Source organism: Ovis canadensis, chromosome 8 (genome assembly GCF_042477335.2).
Source record: "Ovis canadensis isolate MfBH-ARS-UI-01 breed Bighorn chromosome 8, ARS-UI_OviCan_v2, whole genome shotgun sequence".
Taxonomy (NCBI): domain Eukaryota; kingdom Metazoa; phylum Chordata; class Mammalia; order Artiodactyla; family Bovidae; genus Ovis; species Ovis canadensis.
Genome location: NC_091252.1, coordinates 88,286,713 through 88,312,791, shown reverse-complemented (window position 1 = coordinate 88,312,791; position 26,079 = coordinate 88,286,713). Strand labels below are relative to the sequence as shown.

At 42.7% G+C, this 26,079-nt stretch overlaps 1 protein-coding gene across 2 annotated transcripts in view; it reads right to left on the bottom strand.

Annotated features, from left to right (window-relative positions):
* ESR1 (estrogen receptor 1) overlaps window positions 1-26,079 on the bottom strand; it is a 401,644-nt gene that overhangs the window by 16,130 nt on the left and 359,435 nt on the right. For both annotated transcript variants that reach the window (XM_069598740.1, XM_069598739.1), the window contains exon 7: window positions 22,891-23,024. In XM_069598740.1, coding sequence (XP_069454841.1) covers window positions 22,891-23,024 — 134 coding nt within the window. The remainder of the gene's footprint in view (window positions 1-22,890; window positions 23,025-26,079) is intronic.

The following is a 26,079-nucleotide window of genomic DNA, read 5'->3' as shown; positions in this document are numbered from 1 at the left end:
GATCACACACTCCTCCAGTCATCTTCTAAGTGGTCTCATAGTGAGAGGGATCACAGCAAAGATAAGGATTCTTGTCACAACACAACAGTGACCACAGCAGTCCTTTCATTTTGGCATCACTATAATACCCACGAGTACTCCCATGGCACAGATGACTATGAACTCATCCACGAATGATTCAGTGACATTTATCAATTTAGCATAATTTTTAGTGAAGTCTAATAGAGATTCTACTTAGTATATCAATGCCTTCAAGCTGACTCAAAGGACAAACCTCTAAATGATTTCAGGTGGTGAAACTGATGACTTGATATAATTGACGTGAAATGAAATCTCAAAAGTGTACTTAAAAAAAATTTTTTTAGGACTTCCTTGGTAGTCCAGTGGTTAAGAATTAGGGAACCATTGCAGGGAACATGGGTCCAATCCCTGATCCGAGAAGATCCTGCATGCCTCAGGGCAACTAAACCTGTGCACCACAACAGTCGAGGCTATGCTCCAGAGCCCATGAGTCACAACTACTGAGTCAGTGTGCCCCAAGTACTAAAGCCCTCACCTAGAGCCCTTGCCCCTGTGCACAGCAACAAAGACCTAGCACAGCCAAAATAAATCAAACGTTAAAAGAAAAAAAATAATTTTAGTGGTATCCATGTGTCTCCCTCCTATACATAAAATCACTGTCTTTACTTTTCATAATAAATAGTCCCCTATCCAATTAAAATCAATAAATTTAAAATTAATAAATAGTCCCCTAGGCTTTTACCTTTTAGGATAAAGCCATTATGAATCTATATTGCTGACCCATGGATCAGACCCCCGTCTCCTGCATTTCAGGCAGATTCTTTAGCACCTGAGTCATCAGGGAAGCCCTATATTGCTTAGGGGCCTCCTTTTTGTTAGTTATGTCTGTAATATATGAAGAAACAGCCAGGTTTCTGATTTTCCTATTCCTCAGTCAATTACTACCTTTCTGAGATCAGGAAGAAGACAGTCTAAAGAGATAACTTTATGGAAAATGGGTGGCCTGTCTAATACAATGGAGTTTGTTCACCGGTTCCATGTGGAACTCCTAGTCCAGGTGAGCTGGCCTGGTCTCAAGAGGTCTTGTTTTTTTCTTTTTTCCCAGAAAACATAGGTTAAAGCAGTCTGGATGGATTTGTTTCCCTGCATCTCACCTTTTCTCATTTGCCATTTCAAAGACAACGGAGCAATAGCGCAGAGCTGGAAGCGGCTCTTTATACACATGGGGGCAGATTTATTTTCCAAAAATGATCACAACGATATCTCCCATCCAACATGGGTTTCCAGAGTGTGATCTTGGCACTCTGTCATGGAGATGTGTGAGTTATGCCCCTCCCTGGAGGCTGGGTGGACCCGTGACTTGCTTGCAATCAGTAGAATGGGATATATGACACTGCCTGGCTTCCAAGGTACAATATGCTTGTCATCTAAGGCATACAGCTTCTGCCTGTCAACTGGAACACTTGCTTCTGGAGCCCTCACTGCCTTCCTTGTAAGAGGCACAGTGCAACAGGCCACGAAGAAGCCAAGGCCACAGATAAGCATCACAATTGACTGTTGGCTGACGCACCGCTAACAGCCAGCATCAGTAGGCAGCATGTGGACAAAGACCTTTAAGATGTTTCTAGGCAATGACTACCAAATTACTGTTAGTGCATGACCCCCACCTGAGGCCCCAGACATGATGAAGAGGAACAGTCCATGACCTCTGTGCTCTATCCAAATCCATGATTAAGAGAATCCAAACCCTTTTTTCTCTTTTCTTAGCCATTAAGTCTTGAGGCGATTTATTACACTGCAGCAGGGCACAGAGCACACCTAGGTGTCTGCACAAGACGGGCAAAGTAGAGACTAGACTCCTGATCTGGTACATCATGAGATGAGACAGCATTTGAGTCCTTCCTACTCCACATGAGGAATCTTCCCAACTCCCGATGCCTCAGCCCTTGCCCTGAATCTCCACTTTGGTTAGTATAATGGTCAGGGCTTGAGCTCATCCTATCAGACCCTATACACAGTTAACAAATTTCACAGGAGGTATTTACCCCTAACAACTGCCCAGCTGATGATCAAAATAAACGGATCTTCCCCTAACTGGCAACCTCATATATCGGCACCCTACTTTCTTATCAGAGGAATTCCCAGGTGATGCTAGTGGTAAAGAATCCATCTACCAATGCAGGAGACATAAGAGACATGGGTTTGATCCCTGGGTTGGGGCGATCCTCTGGAGGAGGGCATGGCAAGAGAATAGGACACTCAAATTCTCAGCTGCAGCATCCTTATCAAGTGCTGGTTGTAGTAAATAGACCTTGTAGAGATTTGCCTAAAGGAGAGTTTTTACATTGAACAACAAGTCTATTTTATTTTTATTAAAAGTCGGTAGACCTTATAATGAAATGTGTTCTCTTTGCTTTGGCCTAGCGAAAGAAGCTGAGAGCCAAATTTGTGGCCCACTCCTAGGAACTGTACAGATGGACTGCTGTGTGCTAATCCGACTCCTGAATTTATTATTTTCTTCACATTATTTTCCCTTTTTTCAGATTGTGTCAATTATTGCCTTCCTCATTTTGCATCCGGAGAAGGTGATGGCACCCCACTCCAGTACTCTTGCCTGGAAAATCCCATGGACGGAGCAGCCTGGTAGGCTGCAGTCCATGGGGTCACGAATAGTTGGACACGACTGAGTGACTTCCCTCTCTTCATTTTGCATCACATGAAATTCACTAGACCATTTCAAATCCTTTGTGGAACAAAGGCAATACATAAACAAAATAAAGAACACGCCGCCCTCCTCTGTCAAAGCAATAAACAGGGTTAGCGTGAATACAAATGTTTATAAAACATCATTAAACATTCATCTGACTTAACCGCAAAGGCACAAAACATGATATATGATCTAAGAATATACAGCTGGTTGAATGCACATGTTCTTGTCATTCTGAGTTGAACAGCACTGTTTAAAAATCCTGTGATGATCTACACTGGGCACTGTGAAGTGACACCTTCTTGTGTGATGGTAAAGGCCACCCCTTCTGGTTTGGGTTTGCATGTTTATCTTCAGAGCCACAGAGATGCAGATATATTCTCTCCCCTTTTCTTAGATAGAGAATGAAAATGGTGAAATGGCTGACACTTCTCACTGATTATTTTGAAAAAGATAATTACTGTCCAAAATTACTGTTTCAGAAAGATAAGTGGACATGTAGATGATACCTATTCTTCAGATATATCAGTTCCATCATTTCGAGAGAGCTCTGCATTAGATGAAAATTGTGTTGAAAAAGTGTCACGTGACTGTGACAGGTCTGTCTCATTTCTCCTTAACAGAGCCTTGTGAAAGGATGTATTACATTGTAAAAAAGGAGACACAGAATTCTAGAATTGTGGATTTAATTTAAGTTTCGTGGTTTTTCACACCATTTGGAGGGACAAAATCCTTTTAAAAGAGTGAATTTCCTGTGAAACCCTCACATATAAACTGAATGAAGTCAAATCTCTCTGATTAAAGCAGAATAAATGGGGAAGGGGCGACTAGAGGTTGGTCCCTCAGCCTCTCCCTCTCTGATTCACGCCCCCATCCTCGGGGGACCGGAGGCTCCTTCTGACACACAAGGCTCGAGCAGAAGGTTTAAAAACCACGGATCTCAGGACCATGAGAAGACAAGCCATAGACTGGGAGAAAATATTTGCAAAAGACACATCTGTTAGAGGACTCTTAGCAAAATAAACAAAAACTTGAAACTCAAGAAAGAGAAAATCAATGACCCAATTAAAGAATGGGCAAAAGACCTGAACAGAGACCTCACCAAAGAAGAGATAGAAGATAGGCCAATAAAAAGATCCTTCGCATCATATGTCAATTGTTATTGCTGTTTTTCAGTCACTCAGTCATGTCTGACACTTTGCGACCCCATGGACTGCAGCACGCCAGGCTTCCCTGTCCTTCACTATCTCCAGGAGTTTGCTCAAACTCATGTCCATTGAGTTGGTGATGCCATCCAACCATCTCATGCTCTGTTGCCCCCCTTCTCTTCTTGCCCTCCATCTTTCCCAGCATCGGGGTCTTTTCCAATGAGTCAGCTCTTCACATCAGGTAGAGAATTGATGAGAGCAACAGTGAGATGCACCTACACACCTGTTAGAAGGACCAAAATCTAAATGCTGACAACAGCAAATGCTGGCGAGGATGTGGAATGACAGAAACTCTCACTCGTTGCTGGAAGAGATGAACAATGGTGTAGCCACTTTGGAAGACAATTTGGCAAATTTTTACTAAACATACTCTTTGTATTTAAGCCAGCAATCATGCGCCTTCATAGTTACCAAAATGAGTTGAACATTTATGTCTACACAAAACCTGCACGTGGACATTTATGGCACCATTACTCTAACTGCCAAAGCTTGGAGGCAAGACGTCCTATAGTAGGTAAGTGGATTTGCAAGTGAAGTCACTCAGTCATGTCCAACTCTTTGTGACCCCATGGACTGTCGTCTACCAGGCTCCTTCCTCCATGGGACTCTCCAGGCAAGAATACTGGAGTGGGTTGCCATTTCCTTCTCCAGGGGATCTTCTTGACTCAGGGATCGAACCTGGGTCTCCCGCATTCCAGGCAGACGCTTTAGCCTCTGAGCCACCAGGGAAGGTAAGTGGATAAACTGTGGTAAATCCAGACAATGGAAGATTATTCAGGGCTATAAAGAAATGAGCTATCAAGGCATCAAAAGACATAGAAGAATCTTAAATTCAGATTACTACGTGTAAGAAGATAATCTGAAAAGACTACTTAATGTATGATTCCAACTACATGACATTCTGCAAAAGATGAAACTAAGAAGACAGTAAAAAATATCAGCGGTTTATAGGGGTTATGGAAATGGGTGGGATGAATAGAGCACAGAGGATTTTTAGGGCAGAATGTCCTCAATGTCTTAAATATCATACAATATGGAGACTACTCCGTGCAATACTGTACTGAAGGATACATGTCATTTTACGTTTTTCAAAACCCACAGAATGCAGAACACCAAGCACGTGCATGTGCAAGTGACCCTTAAATTAAACTACAAGCTTCAGGTGATAACAGTGTGTAAACATAAGTTTATCAATTCAAACAAAGCACTGATACATCTCTGGTAGGGGATTTTGATGGTGAAGGCAGCTGGGGGTTGGGTGGGGATGGGGCTACATGGGGAATCTCTGTACTCTTCCCTCGGCTTTGCTCTGAACCAAAAACTGCTCTAAAAAATAAATTTTATAAAGAAATATTTTTATTAATTTTTAATTAATTTAAAAAATTGAAGTATAGTTGATTTACAATGTTATGCCAATCTCTGCTGCACAGCAAAGCGACTCAGGTAAACACATATAGACATTCTTTAAATAAAGAAATATTTTTATTAATTTTTAATTAATTTTTAAAATTGAAGTATAGTCACATAGCTATTCTTTAAATAAATTTCTTTTTCTTTTCTTTCTATATTTTAATCTTGGCCCACACTGCACAGCATGCGGGATCTTAGTTCCCTGATCAGGGATGGAACCCATGACCTTTGTGTTGGAAGCGGGAAGTCTTAACCACTGGACGACCAAAAAAAAATTATTTTTAATGTAAAAAGGCCCCCTACTGATCCACTCATTATTTTACTTGCTGGGAAACAGAGGCTCAGAGAGATTAAGCAGCTCGGGCTAGTGGATGCTGTTGCTGGAAGGGTTTTCAGATAGAACGTAAGGCTGGACTTGCCAGAGGTCACCCTGTGGGTATAAATGGCAAAGTTGGAACTAACACTCCGATATCCCTCATTCCCGGCCAGTGGTCAAAGGCTACACAAAGAATTTCCTAACTTCCAGTTTGTGAGAAACGGGAAATGACTGCCAACAATAGTCTCACCTCCAGAGATATTTGAGAAAACTAACAATTTCCCTGGGTTGATTTAGGAGCACTCCAGAATTTCCTAACATTAGGTGCAAGGTGGCAGAGCAGAGGTGCTAATGGACTGAGGCCTCTGCCTCTTTAATTAAGAATGTTTATCAAGATGTTAACAACGCTCACCTCTGTGTGGTGAAACTGATTACTTGGGAGATCATTTTTCTTGGTGGCTTTTCTGTATTTTCCAAGTTCCCTGCCTTGGGCATGCATGCCTTTCATAATCTGGTGAAAGAAAATGCTATTGCAAATACAAAATCAAAGTGTCTTTCACTTCCATTATTTCACAAGCTTTGTCAATGCCTGGACTGATGAGAGGGAAACCCAAGCTGAAGAATGGATATTCCAAGGACTAAGGAGCTTGCTGTAGAGATATTCCTTGTTACTATTTTCATAATATTTCTATCATCTGTAAGGCTGTTCACGTTTCTGAAACTTCAAAGTTTGCCATTTTGGCAGAAAATGGAACTAACAAATTTGTTACTAAAGCTTCTGAGAAAAAATTTCTTAGTTGGAAATACTTCCAACATGTCATCGGTAACCTGAGTTACTTATCTATATACAAAAAAAGATCAGCCTCAAAAGACTGGTAACCCATCTTCCTCCAGGATTGGCAAGCTGAATTGCGAAGGAAGAAGAGCATTAAGGTATTACTAGATGGAGCTGAGTGCCTGGCTTTCACTGAGTGTGAAGATTATATTCTCTCACTCAAAGAGTAACATCTGCTCTACCAAAAGTAAGTAAGAGCAGATGCTTCACCGTCTAGATGAAGATGAATTTTGCATTCTGGATTGAATTTATTAGTACTGTTGTTGCCAATTTTAAAGACTAAACAAATTGTTGCTGCCAGTGCCCCCTCCTGTCAGTCATGCTTAGCTCCTTTGTCCAACAGCCCATTGTCTGACTGCTTCCAATTGTAAGAACTGGAGACTAGATTGCACTTAGTCCTTGGAATCCATGAGGTCAGAAAGGGCATTCTTGGAACCAGCAGTTTCTTGATCACTAAGGAAGGGCACAGCTAGAGGGGCTTTCCTGGGGGCTCAGATGGTAAAGAAACTGCCTGCAATGCGGGAGACCTGGGTTTGATCCCTGGGTTGGGAAGATCCCCTGGAGGAGGGCATGGAAACCCACTCTGTATTCTTACTTGGAAAATCTCCATAGACAGAGGAGCCTGGCAGGCTATAGCCCATGGAGTTGCAAAGAGTCAGACACAATTGAGCAACTAAGTAAAGAGCAGCCATGGGGTCACATGGTAAGCTGTTCATCCAAGCTGGTTATTGACGAGGAAAGGTCATGTCAATCACACCAACCCAGAACCCAGAGCACATGAAATCTTTGGGAGAGCCAGGTTCTCCTTCCAGAGATGAGATTTTAAAGGGAGGTTAAACTTACAGCCATTCAACCTCTTGGCTTTCTATTTGTAAATATCCCTCAATAAAAACAGTGGCAAAGGGATCAAAGACAGAAGGTAAGAAACTCAATGCCAGCCCTCTGTGCATCCTGATTGCCTGGAATAAGAGCAGTTCACCAGCATAGTGTCTGTGCAAGTCATAAAATTGAAAAATGACATAACAACTACATACACAATAGATCATAAAATATGACAACATTCTCTGAAACAATAAATTGCTTCAAAAAGAGTGAGCTTGGGGTGTTTCCAATATGACGTTTCAATATGATGTTTATAATATGCTCAGTATGGAGAAGGCAATGGCAACCCACTCCAGTGCTCTTGCCTGGAAAATCCCATGGATGGAGGAGCCTGGTGGGCTGCAGTCCACGGGGTCACTCAGAGTCGGACACAACTGAGCGACTTCACTTTCACTTTTCATTTTCATGCATTGGAGAAGGAAATGGCAACCCAATGTTATTGCTTAGAGAATCCCAGGGATGGGGGAGCCTGGTGGGCTGCCGTCTATGGGGTCGCACAGAGTTGGACACAACTGAAGCGACTTAGCAGTAGCAGCAATATGCTCTGTGTAGAAACTCCTGCCTGGGGGTCTTCACAGCTGAGGGCAGTAGCTTGGGGGGAGGAAGCTGTCTACTGTCTTTGCTGTTCCAGGAGATACCCCATTTCTGTCTTCTGCGTACATGATAAGGTTCAGTTCAGTTCAGTCGCTCAGTCGTGTCTGACTCTTTGTGACCCCATGAATCACAGCACGCCAGGCCTCCCTGTCCATCACCAACTCCCGGAGTTCACTCAGACTCATGTCCATCGAGTCAGTGATGCCATCCAGCCATCTCATCCTGGGTCGTCCCCTTCTCCTCCTGCCCCAGTTCCTCCCAGCATCAGAGTCTTTTCCAATGAGTCAACTCTTCGCATGAGGTGGCCAAAGTACTGGAGTTTCAGCTTTAGCATCATTCCTTCCAAAGAAATCCCAGGGCTGATCTCCTTCAGAATGGACTGGTTGGATTTCCTTGCAGTCCAAGGGACTCTCAAGAGTCTTCTCCAACACCACAGTTCAAAAACATCAGTTCTTCGGCGCTCAGCCTTCACAGTCCAACTCTCACATCCATACATGACCACTGGAAAAACCATAGCCTTGACTAGACGAACCTTAGTCAGCAAAGTAATGTCTCTGCTTTTGAATATACTATCTAGGTTGGTCATAACTTTTCTTCCAAGGAGTAAGCGTCTTTTAATTTCATGGCTGCAATCACCATCTGCAGTGATTTTGGAGCCCCCAGAAATAAAGTCTGACACTGTTTCCACTGTTTCCCCATCTATTTCCCATGAAGTGATGGGACCGGATGCCATGATCTTTGTTTTCTGAATGCTGAGCTTTAGGCCAACTTTTTCACTCTCCACTTTCACTTTCATCAAGAGGCTTTTTAGTTCCTCTTCCCTTTCTGCCATAAGGGTGGTGTCATATGCATATCTGAGGTTATTGATATTTCTCCTGGCAATCTTGATTCCAACTTGTGTGTCTTCCAGTCCAGCGTTTCTCATGATGTACTCTGCATATGTGTAATTTAATAAAGCTTTCGGGGCAGTAGGCAATATGTATGAAAAGATTTAATGAACCGTATACTCTTTTACTAATGCCAAAGAAGCTGAATGGTTCTATGAAGATCTACAAGACCTTCCAGAACTAATACCGAAAAAGATGTCCTTTTCACCATAGAGGACTGGAATGAGAAAGTAGGAAGTCAAGAGGCACCTGGAATAACAGGGAAGTTTGGCCTTGGAGTACAAAATGAAGCAGGGAAGGCTAACAGAGTTTTGCCAAGAGAACACACTGGTTATAGCGAACACCCTCTTCCAACAACACAAGAGAAGACTCTACACATGGACATCACCAGATGGTCAACACCGAAATCAGATTGATCATATTCTTTGCGGCCAATGATGGAGAAGCTCTATACAGTTAGCAAAAACAAGATAGGGAGCTGACTGTGGCTTAGGTCATGAACCCCTTATGGTCAAATACCAACTTGAAGAAAGTAGGGAAAACCACTAGACCATTCAGTTATGACCTAAATAAAATCCCTTCCAATTATACAGTGGAAGTGATAAATAGATTCAAGGGATTAGATCTGATAGACAGAGTGCCTGAAGAACTATGGACAGAGGTTCATAACACTGTACAGGAGACAGGGATCAAGACCATCCCCAAGAAAAAGAAAGGCAAAAAGGCAAACGGATTGTCTGAGGAGGCCTTACAAATAGCCAAGAAAAGAAGAGAAGCTAACGGCAAAGGTAAAAAGGAAAGATATACCTACCCATCTGAATGCAGAGTTCCAAAGAATAGCAAGCAGAAATAAGAAAGCCTTCCTCAGCAATCAATGCAAAGAAATAGTGGAAAACAACAGAATGGGAAAGACTAGAAATCTCACCAAGAAAATTAGAGGTACCAAGGGAACATGTCATGCAAAGATGGGCTCAATAAAGGACAGAAATGGTATGGACCTAACAGAAGTAGAAGATTAAGAAGAGGTGGCAAGAATACACAGAAGAACTGTACGAAAAAGATCTTCATGACCCAGATAACCACGATGGTGTGATCATTCACCTAAAGTCAGACATCCTGGAATGTAATGTCAAGTGGGCCTTAGGAAGCATCACTACTCAGAAAGCTAGCAGAGGTGATAGAATTCCAGCTGAGCTATTTCAAATCCTAAAAGATGATGCTGTGAAAGTGCTGCACTCAATATGCCAGCAAATTTGGAAAACTCAGCAGTGGCCACAGGACTGGAAAAGGTCAGTTTTCATTCCAATCCCAAAGAAAGGCAATGCCAAAGAATGCTCAAACTACCACACAGTTACACTCATCGCACATGGTAGCAAAGTAATGCTCAAAATTCTCCAACCCAGGCTTCAACAAGTATGTGAACTGTGAACTTTCAGATGTTCAAGCTGGATTTAGATAAGGCAGAGGAACCAGAGATCAAATTGTCAACATCTGTTGGATCAGAGAAAAAGCAAGAAAGGTCTACAAAAACATCTATTTCTGCTTTATTGAGCATGCCAAAGCCTTTGACTGTATGGATCACAGTGGAAAATTCTTAGAGATGGGAATATCAGACCACCTTACCTGCCTCATGAGAAATCTTTATACAAGTCAAGAAGCAACAGCTAGAACTGGACATCATACAACAGACTGGTTCCAAAATAGGGAAAGGAGTACATCAAGGCTGTATATTGTCACCCTGCTTATTTAACTCATATGCAGAGTACATCATGTGAAATGCCAGGTTGGATGAAGCACAAGCTAGAATCAAGATTGCTGGGAGAAATATCAGTAACTTCAGATATGCAGATGACACCACCCTTATGTCAGAAAGTGAAGAAGAACTAAAGAGCCTCTTGATGAGAGTGAAAAAGGTGGCTTAAACTCAACATTCAAAAAACTAAGATCATGGCATCTGGTCCCATCACTTCATGGCAAATATATGAGGAAACAGTGGAAACAGTAATAGACTTTATTTTCTTGGGCTGCAAAATCACTGCAGATGGTGATCACAGCCATGAAACTAAAAGAAGCTTGCTCCTTGGAAGAAAAGCTATGACCAACTTAGACAGCATATTAAAAAGCAAAGACATTACCTTGCCAACAAAGGTCCATCTCGTCAAAACTAGGGTTTCTCCAGTAGTCATGTATGGAAGTGAAAGTTGGACCATAAAGAAAGCTGGGCACTGTAGAATTGATGCTTTTGAACTGTGGTGTTGCAGAAGACTCTTGAGAGTTCCTTGGACTGCAAGGAGATCCAACCAGTCAATCCTGAAGAAAATCAGTCCTGAATATTCATTGGAAGGACTGATGCTGAAGCTGAAGTTCCTACACTTTGGCCATGGGGTGTAAAGAACTGACTTAATGGAAAAGACCCTGATGCTGGGAAAGACTGAAGGCAGAAGGATAAGGGGACAAGAGAGGAAGAGATGGCTGGATGGCATCACTGACTCAATGGACATGAGTTTGCGCAAGCTCTGGGAGTTGGTGATGGGCAGGGAAGCCTGGTGTCCTACAGTCCACCGGCTTGCAAAGAGTCAGACATGCTTCAGAGGCTGAACTGAACTAAAAGGATCTTCCTCACCCACGGATCGGTCTTTCATTTCCTGCATTGGCAGGAAGCTTCTTTACCGCTTATCTACCAGAGAAATGCAAGCTAGTATATGTGTGGTGCTAAGTCACTTCAGTTGTTTCTGACTCTGCGCCTCTGTGCGACCCTAAGGACTATAGCCTGTCAGGCTCCTCTGTCTATGAGATTGTCCAGGCAAAAATACTGGAATGAGTTGCCATGCCCTCCTCCAAAGGATCTTCCCAACCCAGGAATCAAAACCACTGCATTGACAGGCAGATTGTTTACCACTAGCGCCATCTGGGCAGACCCTAATATATAGTAGCTTACAAATCAATGAAAGTGAACATGTTAGTCGCTCAGCCATGTATGACTCCTTGGGAGCCCGTGTACTGTAGCCTGCCATGCTCCTCTGTCCATGGAATTCCCTAGGCAAGAATAGTAGAGTTGGTTGCCATTTCCATCTCCAGGAGATCTCTGTCTTTCTTTCATTAGAAGAAAAACGGAAAGAAAAGTAGATATAAAGTTAAAAACTCAGAGAAATTAGAACTGAGGCAACCCTCAAGCTACCCCAACATACAAAAGCAGCCATCCACTCCCTGCAGGAAAGAGCAGCCATCCACTCCCTGCAAGAAAGAGCAGCCATCCACTCCCTACAGGAAAGAGTAGCCATCCACTCCCTGCAGGAAAGAGTAGCCATCCACTCCCTGCAGGAAAGAGTAGCCATCCACTCCCTCCAGGAAAGAGTAGCCATCCACTCCCTGCAGGAAAGAGTAGCCATCCACTCCCTGCAGGCAAGAGTAGCCATCCACTCCCTGCAAGAAAGAGCAGCCATCCACTCCCTCCAGGAAAGAGTAGCCATCCACTCCCTCCAGGAAAGAGTAGCCATCCACTCCCTCCAGGAAAGAGTAGCCATCCACTCCCTGCAGGAAAGAGCAGCCATCCACTCCCTGCAAGAAAGAGCAGCCATCCACTCCCTGCAGGAAAGAGTAGCCATCCACTCCCTGCAGGAAAGAGTAGCCATCCACTCCCTGCAAGAAAGAGTAGCCATCCACTCCCTGCAGGAAAGAGCAGCCATCCACTCCCTGCAGGAAAGAGCAGCCATCCACTCCCTGCAGGCAAGAGTAGCCATCCACTCCCTGCAGGAAAGAGCAGCCATCCACTCCCTGCAGGAAAGAGTAGCCATCCACTCCCTGCAGGAAAGAGTAGCCATCCACTCCCTGCAGGAAAGAGCAGCCATCCACTCCCTGCAGGAAAGAGCAGCCATCCACTCCCTGCAGGAAAGAGTAGCCATCCACTCCCTGCAGGAAAGAGCAGCCATCCACTCCCTGCAGGAAAGAGTAGCCATCCACTCCCTCCAGGAAAGAGTAGCCATCCACTCCCTGCAGGAAAGAGTAGCCATCCACTCCCTGCAGGAAAGAGCAGCCATCCACTCCCTGCAGGCAAGAGTAGCCATCCACTCCCTGCAGGAAAGAGTAGCCATCCACTCCCTGCAGGAAAGAGTAGCCATCCACTCCCTGCAGGAAAGAGTAGCCATCCACTCCCTGCAGGAAATCACTGAAGAAAGCTGAGGCTGATGCAGTGTTCAAGGACCAGGACTCCAAAGAAGAGGCAGAGAGTTTGTTTTTCCGTCTTTCTTTCAAACCAAGGGAAGCAGGTGGATGTAACCATGGGCCCATGCATGAAAGCCAAGGCCCAGAGGTAGGTCTTCCAACTAAGTGTAGGGATGTCTGGTTTAGACTGAAAACTTTGCAGTCTGGATTTCCATGAAAAGATTTAAGGAAACATACATATTCCATTTTGGCTTTTACTTGTTCAGTGAGTAACATGTAAGGAAAGAAAACTCCATTAAAAAACAATATTGCATTTTCCCTCTGAGCTCAGTAAATTAGTGGGGGCTTACTGTTGTTTCCTCATGGTTTCCCTCAGTTCAAGTGTTGACACACTTTTAGATTTACAGTTCAGTGTTCCAGGCATGAGGGCAGACAGAGGACACTTAAGGCCCTTCCAAATATAGGGCCTGAGTGTAATTCTCATCCTATGATTAGAACAGGGAGATCCTTAACACCAAAATCGCTGTACAGTATTAGGTTACATAATATTTTCCTTATTAAAAGTAACAGATAATATTAGTAATGATGATATTAGCTCATGTTTTAAAGCTATCTTGTTACATCATAACAAACCTATAGGGTTAATAGGACTGCTTAGAATTACTATGCCTTTTAAAAAAATATTTATTTATTTGGCTGCACTGGGTCTTAGTTGCAGCATACTAACTCTCAGTTGCAGCATGAAGGATCTAGGTCTCTGACCAGGGCTTGAACCTGGGCCCTTTGCATTGGGAGTGCAGGGTCTTAGCCACTGGACCTCCAGGGAAGCTCCTGGAATTATTATATATATTTTATAGTTGAGGCAACCAGGGAAGAGCAGTCCAGTGGTTTCATGTTAGTTTAATGATGCAGCCAGAACTCCCCCCACCCCCGACGCCTTTCTTCTGCCTCTAGCCAAGTCAAACTCAAGCAAAAGCTGAAGACTCCTTTCCTCAGGTAAGGACCCTGCTGTCTGTATCATTCTGCTTCCTTTCATCATGACATCCCCTTTTCTCCTGACATGGAAATGATCTGTTAACTGCCTGTGTCCCCTGCCCAAACCAGTGTGTGAAACACAGGCCCACAATCCCTGACCCCAGGGCTGAGCACCCTTTTGAGCAGTTTCCCTCATGGTTTGCAAAATGGTTCATTTTAAAATATACTAGAGAACCAGTTTAATCAGGTAACATTTTTCACCTATAGCAGTAGTTTTCAAACTAATTTCCACACACCTCTGAGAATTAAAGGTGGATTCTCAAAGGTACTAAACTGCCTCTTAGCCTTTTAAAATTGTGTGCCACTAGAGATACCAAGGGAACATTTCATGAAAAGATGGGCACAATAAAGGACAGAAATGGTATGGTCCTAACAGAAGTAGAAGATATTAAGAAGAGGTGACAAGAAAACACAGCACAAATATACAAAAAATATCTTAATGACCTAGATAAGCAAGATGGTGTGATCACTCACCTAAAGTCAGACATCCTGGAATGTAAAGTCAAGTAGACCTTAGGAAGCATCACTACAAACAACGCTAGTGGAGGTGATGGAATTCCAGTTGAGCTGTTTCAAATCCTAAAAGATCATACTATGAAAGTGCTGCACTCAATATGCCAGCAAATTTGGAAAAATCAGCAGTGGCCACAGGACTGAAAAAAGTCAGTTTTCATTCCAATCTCAAAGAAAAGCAATGCCAAAGAATGCTCAAACTACCACACAATTGCACTCATCTCACATGGTAGCAAAGTAATGCTCAAAATTCTCCAAGCCAGGCTTCAACAGTACATGAACTGAGAACTTCCAGATGTTCAAGCTGGATTTAGATAAGGCAGAGGAACCAGAGATCAAATTGCTAACATCTGTAGGATTATAGAAAAAGCAAAAGAACTCCAGAAGAACATCTATTTCTACTTCATTGACTATGCCAAAGCCTTTGACTGTGTGGATCACAACAAACTGTGGAAAATTCTTCAAGAGATGGGAATACCAGACCACCTTATGTGCCTCCGGAAAAATCTGTATGCAGGTCAAGAAGCAACAGTTAGAACTGGATGTGGAACAACAGACTGGTTCCAAATCAGAAAAGGAGTGCGTCAAGATGTATATTGTCACCCTGCTTCTTTAACTTATATGCAGAATACATCATGCAAAATGCCAGGCTGGATGAAGCACAAGGTGGAATCAAGATTGCCAGAAGAAATATCCATAGCCTCAGATATGCAGATTATACCACCCTTATAGCAGAAAGTGAAGAGGAAGTGAAGAGTCTCCTGATGAAAGTAAAAGAGGAGAGTGAAAAAGCTGACTTAAAACTCAACATTTAAAAAACTAAGATCATGGCATTTGGTCCCATCACTTCATGGAGAAAAAAAATGGAAACAATGACAGACTATTTTCTTGGGCTCCAAAATCACTGCAGATGGTGACTGAGTCATGAAATTAAAAGACACTTGCTCCTTGGAAGAAAAGCTATGACCAGCCTAGACAGCATATTAAAAAGCAAAGACATTACTTTGACAACAAAGGTCCATGTAGTCAAAGGTAGGGTTTTTCCAGTAGTCATGTATGGATGTGAAAGTTGGACCATAAAGAAAGCTGAGCACTGTAGAACTGATGCTTTTGAACAGTGGTGTTGGAGAAGACTCTTGAGAGTCCCTTGGACTGCAAGGAGATCCAACCAGTCAATCCTGAAGAAAATCAGTCCTGAATAGTCATTGGAAGGACTGATGCTGAAGCTGAAGCTCCAACACTTTGGCCACAGGATGTGAAGTACTGACTCATTTGAAAAGACCCTTATGCTGAGAAAGATTGAATGCAGGAGGAGAAGGGAAAAAGGGAGGATGAGATGGTTGGATGGCATCACCAACTCGGTGGACATGAGTCTGAGCTTGCACCAGGCATTGGTGATGGACACGGAAGCTTGGTATGCTGCAGTCCATGGGGTTGCAAACAGTCAGGCACAACTGAACGACTAAGCTGAAGAACAACACGGTTAGAGTTTTTGTATTTGGAGAGTCTACAAACTGACCTAAGATGTGCCAGGCAGGCATAGTTTCAATAGTCACAGCACTCCTGTCTGTTAGTATCATTATTTCCATTGTATAGATATGTCTCAGGGAAGCGGCTTTCCTTTATCTGCTAAGTGGCAGCGTTGCTTCTCTTGAATGACTAGCCTTTCTAAGACAAAGTCCATGGCACACAAAGTGTTCGAGAAATTAATGCAGGCAGGGACTTCCCTGCTGGTCCAGTGGTTAAGACTCATGCTCCCAATGTAGGGGACCCAGGTTCCATCCCTGATCAGATCCTACATGTTGCAACTAAGCATCCGCATGCTGAAGATCTTGCAGGCTGCAACTAAGGCCTTGTGCAGCCAAATAAATAAATAAAAATAAACAGTGTAAAAAAAAAAGAAATTAACCGAGACCATGAGGCTTAAGGCCACACCAGAAGGTGGGAGCAAGGAAAGGCTCAAGAGTTGAATCTACTGCCAACAGAATCCATCAGCCAGCAAGAAGACGGTGAACAACTTAATAACTATAAAGAGCCATTTATCTCAAAATTATGACAAGACAATAGGCGGGCTCCCTGGACAGGAAGTTTCACATTACAAAGAACTCAAGAGACAATACAATCAAATCTTCTCCACTGTGACAGCAATGGGCGTATCTGACAATGCGTCTATATGAGATTCCAAGGCTTGTTCCTATCGGAGAACTTTAACAGTTAAGAAATAATGATCCTTAATATTTACAGTCAGTATGTTTCTTAAGTGTCCTAATGTCTAATAATTCACAGAAGGAGTGCAAAGTATTCGGGTCTGGAAAGGGGAAGTATTCTTTGTGATGGGAGCCTGTTGTAATTAATCATGATTATGAATGCTTCTTTGAGCAGAGCGCAGCCTCTGGTGAACATACACAAAGCAAATGTCATCAACTTCAGCACCAGATGTTTCATAACGTCATCAAGACAACAAGATGTGCCATATTAACAAAGAACTGAGTGACACACAAGAGCTGGTACCATTCTTATGTTTATGCTTACCATATATGCATTTGGGTGATATTCCACATCCTTTTTTTTAGATGAACACCAAGATACACACTTTAGAGATGTTGTCATAATTCTTCCTTTTTGGCTTTTTCACTTTCCTTTAATTTTTCACTTTGGGTTTTAAGTCCCTATGGTTTTGACTCTTTTCTGCTCTCTAATATTCCATCAATTGAAAGAGAAATGTCTGAAGATCAGTTTTGTATGAGCAGGTAATCAAGGGTATGTTTCTACAGCAGGAGATTGGCCAGGAGTAACCAACAGGCCTGCCAAAGATACCATGGGGATCCAGCAGACACAGAATTGGAGTAACAAGAGTTAGTTTGTGCATCAGGAGAGGAAAAGAGATTCACTATAACACAGAGAAGGCAGAGGAGCTGGAGTCAGGGGTCTGACAGGCTCTCCAGGGAGCCAGCTGGATAAAGTTACCAGGGAGCAAAGTAGGTGAGGCTCTTCAGAATTATTGAGACATATAAAGAATGGTGGTCAGAAGAAAGTTAAGAAAATGGATAGAAATAATTATTAAATTGAATTTGAAAGCCAAATCCAACATTTATCAGGGACTGTAGATTTATACATATTGAGCTTTGACTCTTGAATTTTTCCAAGTCTTGAAAAATTCCCTAAAAAGGTGGTATTCTGAATGGGAGCGGGTTCTGAAGGCTTTGTGAAGATTACATATGTGGGGAGAGAGGATGCAAAGAAGCAGTCAACCGATAGGGAATAGGGACACCACCAGTTTTCATTAAGGTTAGCCAAAATTAAATAACAATTCATTATTATCTATCAGATAAATCTTGCTCTAAAATTTCTCTAAATAAAATTAAATAGCACAATTAACAAAGCCTCAGAACAGCTGCAAACTCTATTGTCATTACCCTCCTGTCCTTGCATATTTTTTTAAGCCTAGTGAGAGGGAGGCTTTTAAACTAAAAGCACTTCTGCATACTAAGTCACTTCACTTGCGTCTCTTCGCAACACTATGGACTGTAGCCCACCAGGCACCTCTACCCATGGGATTCTCTAGGCAACAATACTGGAGTGGTTGGCCAAGCCCTCATCCAAGGGATCTTCCCAACCCAGGGATCGAATTCTTGTTTCTTATGTCTCCTGCATTGGCAGGTGGGTTCTTTACCACTGGTGCCACCTGGGAAGCCCCAAAGTACTTAATTATGTTGAAAAGGGGCATGAGCTGACTCCTTTTAAGTCAGAGAGTCTCATAAGTGATGATGACAATTGTCACTGACTGAAGACCTACTATGTTCCAGGAAGTGATCACACACTTTCTGTTTGTTTAGGCTGTGCTGGGTCTTCGCTGCTGCACACGGGCTTCTCTAGTTGTGGCATGGACTTAGCTGCTCTGCAGCATGTGGAGTCCTAGTTCCCCCACCAGGGATCGAACCTGTATCCCCTGCATTGGGAGGTGGACTCTCAACTCCCAGACCACCAGGGGAGTCCCTGCATTACACATTTTATACACAGTTTCCCCCAGATCTCACAATAACCTCAGGAGACAGACATTATTTTCCCCATTATCTAGATCTTTAATAAACTGAAAAGGATGACATGTTTCACCATGGTGGGCACAGCACAGGAAAAATGGGAACTTTTTAGGTGCCTCTGGTCACGCCCAACAAACAAGCATCCATTAAGTGACTAGATGGCATAACACTTGTTGGCAGTTCACAGGCTCTGAGGAATACAAAAAAGCATTAATGGTTTACAGAGAAATTAGGACACATGAGTAAAGACTCCACCTGGGTTTAAAAAAAAAACTGGAAAACCAAAACCAAAAAAAACATGTCATTCATTTTCTTTTGGTGGTGGTGTAGCTGCTAAGTCCTGTCCAACTCTTGTGGCCCACCAGGCTCCTCTGTCCGTGGGATTCTCCAGGCAAGAACACTGGAGTGGGTTGCCCTTCCCTCTTCTAGGGGATCTTCCCAACCCAGGGAATCAAACCCCATCTCAGGCATTGCAGGCAGATCCTTTACCAACTGAGCTACCAGAGAAGCTCTATACATCTTCGTATACTTGGTGTAAAGTTCACAGCGGGAATTCCATCACTGATGAGTTCTTGAATAAATGAATGAAATGACTGAATCAGTGAATGAAATCAGCCAACCAACTGACTAAATGCTAGAGTGTGAGGTATTAGCTTTAAGAACTAAAACAGTCTAGAGAAGAAAAACTCATTACGGATGGGGTCATAGCAAGATTTCCTAAATGAGGTGAGATCTGAATTGGGCTTGAAGAATTTGAAATACTGGAATTAGAAAGAAGAACTAAAGTCCCATTGGATAGCAGGAATACTGTAAATGGGCCCAGAACCTCCTCCCCCTGTAGCTCTAGCTCCGTCCTCCTCTTCCACTGCTGCGCCCTTAACAGCCTTTTACTCTGAGTTCATCTGCCCTGTTTGCATTTGTCCTACCTTGAACCCTGTCCAGCCAGCTCTCAGAATCCCTTGATGCTAGTACTGATTGGGCAAAGACATCTTCAGATTAACCAGGGAGGCCTCTGTCCTTTGGTGGAGGGTGGAAAAACAGTGCTTGTCCTGTGGATGACTGGAGACTTTTGCAAGCAAAGGAATAAATTCTTCTGTCGCAGAAAAGATGAAAATCTCCCACTCCCAAATAGCTGTGAAGAGGCCTTCCCATGGAAACGTTGGCACCTGGGAGACCTCCTCAAGGCTTCCAGAAACACATTCCTAGCAGGTCCTCATAACAACCATTCAACTCCCCATGTGTCTCTGTGCCAAAGTCAAGGCCAATGTAAACACACCCTCCTCAGACTTTAGTGACAGGGGCTCAACACGAAACACCAGGTTTCTCTACACACTGAGGTTTTGTTTCCCAAGTATCAGGAAAGCATCTTCTAGCAAGTTCTCCTGAATCATTTCTAGCTTGCCTTCTGTCAGAGAGTCCAGGAATTAGCGCCACTTTGTAGTTTGTCTCAGAACAGGTGAAGAATGGCCCCTGATCAGAGCTATGGCTTGGTTGGGTTTTAAGAAAAGTCCATACCTCCAGTGGTTGGAAAAAGGTGTTGATTGTGGTGACCCTCATATCACTAGTCACTGCTCTGAAAAAGGCCCGGAGCGCCACACCACTGTGTTTTGGAGTCAAGTCCTTTTCGATTCTGTTTTTTTTTTTTTCAGGAACAATATGAGACGTCGGGAGCTGTGCTCAGCAGGCAGATCCACTTTTCCAAAACAGAAATCACTTTGGGGGTGGAAAGAATGATTTCACTTTTCCCAGGTTGAGAGACAGCTTCTGTTTTGCTACAGCCCATGAGCCAGCAGTACTGCTCTTGAGAAAAGAAGAGCTACTGGCATCTCACAAAAAAAGACAACTATAAACTGTCACTGAGATGGTGCCTTGTTTCTCCAAAACAGCATTCCAGCCCTCCCGGTGCAAGGCAGCTCACGGAATATCCTGAGAAAGAGGTGAAGGAACAAGAATGGAGCCGGCAAGTTTAACTGGTGTCAGGAGGCAGCAGGTGAAGGTCCAAATTCTGTGGCAAGAAGTACTGTTTTTGAGATGCCAGTGCCAGTCTTTTCATAAAAGACTTTCTTGTGAGGGCTAAAAGTTTTTCCCTCTGGGATTTAAAAGACTCAGGCTTATAAATCCAATATTTTGATGGCAAAAGTTCCCCCTTTTCTATTATATAATATGAAAAAAAAATACACCCTCTCACAGGCACAGACCAGTAATGCAGGAAAATAAGATACGTACCTAAAGGAAATATTTTTGATCACCAAGGTCAGAGCATCTACTTCCATTGATTATATCACTCTGGCTAATTTCACTTCCTGTCCAGGGTATTATTTCCTGGTAAAAGCAGGCAAAAAAGTCCCAGAACTTTATAGGCCTGCCTTCCCTGAAATTAACAGATTGTCCACACGAGAGCCGACGGCGGTGCCAGCCCTCCAGCGAAGAAGGAGCAGGTTCGGGACCTGGCACGGTGCAGCCGAGTGGCACTGCTCCCAGAACTCTTCTCCAATAAAGAGCCATTGTGGGCTCTGGACCCTTCAACCAACAGGACAAACGACTCAAATGAAAAGCACAATGCACGCGAGTGGAACCTGAAACTTGAATGGCGCGGTAATCACTTCCTTAGTAGAGACGCCATTATTTTTCACGCAACTTCATCCTGCAATTCAGTCCTTGCCCAGGGTAACGGTACAGATTTCCATTTATCAGTTGATAAGGGAGAATGATTACTAGCAGAACCATTAAGTAATACAGGTTACAAGCACTGGTGGGGAGAAGTGGAAAATTGTCAGGGGAGGTGGGAAGGGATTGACATTCATCAGCAAAACACCTCAAAAGACAAGCAGGTGCCAATTCTCCCCAAATGGGGATCAACAAAGACCCTAGTTCAGCTACTAGGAAACTTGAGACCGTATCGAAGGGTGTAAGAAGCTAAATCTAAAATCAGGCCCAGGGCTTCAAGGCAGCTGTGATTTCTGTGTGAGAATAAGGTCTCCAGCAGGAGGTGGGCCTGGGGTTGGGGGGCTAAGGTCAAGGTTTAGGGCATCTAAACCGTGCACCTGATGCCCCATTGTCAAGCATCAGGTGTTATAGGCTGGAGATCAAGTGCTTAGATTTGACTGCTGAAGAGGCTGGGACGAGTCAGGGCGCTAATTCAGGCTGAACCATAGTTTCCATCTGGATGACCTGGAGTGACTCATGCAACAGCCAACCTCACTAGCAAAAAAAAAAAAAAAAAAAAAAAAAGGATGCCACTCTCAGCTAAGATTTCTCAGATGAATAAATAGGAAAGGACAGTTGAATTGGATACCATGGATCAAATGAAAACCACTCTTTTAGCTGGACCAACATACCAAATTCCACGTTCTTTGGTTTTAGAATTAGGTTTTTCTATCTCTGAGTCAATGGTATTTTTCAGCTAATCAGTTTTGACCAGGAACATAGTCTGTCTCAAATAAGCCTCTTTCCTTATGATCTGAAGCTTGGAACTGGTCACAATATCCTAATAGGGTCAACCACTCTACTTACTTTCTAATACATACAGCTAACAACAGACTTATGTCCATATACATGTATCACTTTAATAAAAAATAAATAAATAAACTCATATCTGTGGAAGGATACTAATATTTCAACAAGGCCACCTGATTCAATGTTGAATTTTTGCTTTCATTCATCTTATTTGATCAGCATGTTTTGCCTCCATAGTGAAGTGAAGTCGCTCAGTCGTGTCCAACTCTTTGTGACCCCATGGACTGTAGCCTACCAGGCTCCTCCCTCCATGAGATTCTCCAGGCAAGAGTACTGGACTGGGTTGCCATTTCCTTCTCCAGGGGATCTTCCCGACCCAGGGATCAACCCGGGTCTCCTGCATTCCAGGCAGACGCTTTAACCTCTGAGCCACCAGGCAAGCCCTTTTTTGCCTCCATAAGTCATCTACAAAGAAGATGTGTCTGTGCTCACCTGTGCCAGCCTCTTTGCGACCCCACTGACTCTAGCCCACTAGGCTTCTCTGTCCTTGGGATTTTCCAGGCAATACTGGAGTGGATTGCCATTTCCCCCTCCAGGGGATCTTTCTGACAGAGGAATCAAAATTGCATCTCTTGCAGCTCCTGCATTGGCAGGCAGATTCTTTATCCCTAGCGCCAAAAAGATAACTAATTTAAAGGTACGTCAGTTGCTGTTTTCAATTTGTGAGTATGCCTTTGTAATAGGTACCTTGTATCTGGTTGAAAAATACAAATAAATGTTTCTTCCAGTAACTTGGCATTAAATTTTCCCATGTGATCCACTCACCAGAATTAAGCAAGATGATGGATTTGAGGCACACAAACTCTTCTCCCTGGAGATTCATCATACGGAACCGAGACGATGTAGCCAGCAACATGTCAAAGATCTCCACCATGCCTTCCACACATTTTCCCTGGTTCCTATTAATACACACACAGACAAAAATATTAAAGCACAAAAATATTCCAGAAGACATGATAAGGTTCACATTCCAAAAAATCTACTGGTTCCAAATCTGTAACAAAAAACCACAGCTCATTCTCTTCATGGAGCATGAACATTCACTTGAATCCTAGAAGGCAAGATGAAAAAAGATTTTCCATCAATAAAAAGACTTCCATTTCAAATTCTTAGAAAAGATGTCTTGTTCAGTCCCCAAATTTGTTATGTTAAATATGAAGTTCTTCAAGCTATGGATAATTAAACATGATTTTAATTCAGATAAATATATTTTTCTAATAAATATTTATCAATCACCTAGTATATTCTAGTTGTTGTGATAATAAGAATAAAAATAGGGCTTCTAATATCAATATGCTCATGACCTTGAGATAATACAATTTGTATTAATAAACGTATATAAAATGATTTCGAGATTCAGGACCAACGATGAAAACTATGAGCTGTAGCTGTGTGGAAACCATGAATGTTGCCTAGGATGACAGGTAAAGATGCTGAGTAGGTGGCATTGAGTGGACACTTTAAGAAAATGTAGGATTTCATTGAGTTGAGGTATGAAAGCGTCATTGGAAGAGCTCCCAAACATGGAAAGGAGGAAGTGTGAGAAAATCTGGAGGGAGAAGTAGATAGGGCAGTAGTCTAGGAAAGAAGATGAAAGAGATCTTACATCATTATAAGAAGTTTAAGTATTTTCCCTGTACAACAGAGCTTTGGTGTCAAGGATTTAACATTAGTAGTTGTAACTATTAAATAAGCAAACCCAAAGGGAAGTTCCCTGCTAGCTCAGACAGTAAAGCGTCTGCCTACAATGTGGGAAACCTGGGTTCGATCCCTGGGTCAAGAAGATCCTCTGGAAGAGATGGCTACCCCCTCCAATACTCTTGCCTGGAAAATCCTATGGATGGAGGAGCCTGGTGGGCTACAGTCCATGGGGTCACAAAGAGTTGGACATGACTGAGTGACTTCACTTTCACTTTTCACTTTCAAAGATTCAAAACATGCAATATCTTCAAAAGAAAGTATTAGTATATTTTTCAATAGGATTGGTACAGAAACTAAATGCAGAGATGATACACCTGAAAGGAATGCATTCATCTAGTTATTCATTAACTGAATTTGGGGCATGATGAGCTTGGGGTATAGGAAGAAGCTAAGATATTTTATGCATATGCAAACATATGTTTGTAACATATATAAAAATTTAAAACATGAACAGTAAACACATTGTCCAGCACTTTATTTTGCTTTTAATGGAAATACTTTAGAGTTCTTCATCAACTGTTTTTAACAGCGGCACGGTTTTTCACCAAACAAAATGATTTTATTTATTTAATCAGTTTTTTGTCGTTTGATTTTTAGTTTGATTTCAAGTACTGTGCTGTTACAAACATTTCATGCAAAGTCTATACTTGTGTTTAGTCTTGACACATTCAAAATGACTTATTGAGGGCCCATTATATATGAGGCTTTGTGTTAACATTAGGGTACAGGGAGGAAAACCATGGACCTTGTTAATATAGAGATTGGGATGGGGGGATGAGATAAATTAGAAGTTTGGGATTAGCAGATACATACAAAAAACAACCAGATCTGACTGTATAGCACAGTATAGTATAACTACATTCCATATCCTGCAATAAACTATAATGGAAAAGAATCTGAAAATGAATATATATGTGTATGTATATAACTGGATCACTTGCTGTACACCAGAAACTAATGCAATATTGTATTCTCCGATATCAACTTTACTTCAATATAAATTTTAAATAAAGAGATTCAAAACAGAGTCAAGACAGATAAGGAAAAAGATGAGTGCAATACAAGGCATATTCCCCAGAAGAGGTATGTTACATTGAGTAACAGTTTCTCCAAATTTAACCCACATCAATATTGAAGCAATTGTCATAAAGTTCTCAGTTAAAGTTACATTAAAAAATGAGTTTTTATGTAAAGTGCCTAAATGGCAGGTAGCACACCACAGGGGCCATATTTAAGTCTTAGCTACAGACATAGTGATAAATAGGTAGAGCCATAGATATCAGGGTAGAGCCTGGCCTTTTTACCTGAAGAATCCAGGAAACAATTCCCAAAGTGCCTTCTGCTTTGTAGAAATCTGGGTGCGTGAGAGCTCGACATAAGCAGAGGGGAATCTTGAAAAGATATATTGCTCCACGGGAGGAATGAGCTGGTGGTTACACCAAAAGGTGAGTGGGTCTCAAGCCCAAGTGAGCCTTAAACCAAAAGTAGCCTTAATCTACAAGTGAGCTTTCCTGTCCCGCAGCTGATTTTTTTTTCTTTCTAGTGAAAAAATAAACAAGGAGAGGGAGAAATGTTTGGAGGCTAAAGCTTTAAAAATAACAACTCGTAGCCAAAATAGAGAAATGTTCCTTTCTCAGTATAAAGTCTTTGTTTACTTAACAGACTGCACACCGGCAGGGGACGGCTTCTCAGTGTGGGAGGGAGCCTGTGTTTGCCTGCTGTGAGCAAAAGTTCAGTTCAGAAACGGAGATAGTGGAGTCTTAACAATCCTCCTCTTTTCTTCTCATCCCCTTACGACAGTCTCCTACATTTTCTCATGAGGAGTTTGTTCTTCACTCTGCCAGTGAGAGTGTATTCTTCTCAGCCTCTTCTCATCGGATGCTATCCTGGCATTTCTAAACAGCAGTTATTACCCGGCCACAGCACAATGCTGGCACTTCAGCACACTTTAGGGCCAAGCCCTCAGCCATGGCACATACCCACGACTCTCAATTCAGTTCTTAATGTGTATCTGTGTGCGTGTATTTGCACGTGTGTTTGCACGCACATGCACGTTCTCTTTTAGAGGACATGGAAGGAGCATACACTAAGGATAAATCACTGAGACAATTTGATAGAAGGACCCTGGGTCTAACCTTCCATGCAAACAGAAGTGCTTCATATGTGCTGGTGTGAGTTTCAACTCTGAGGCTCCTGGGGGAACATTCACTGCAGTGAAGCTGCAGTTTTCTAAGCCGTGCTCTATGAGTCTGG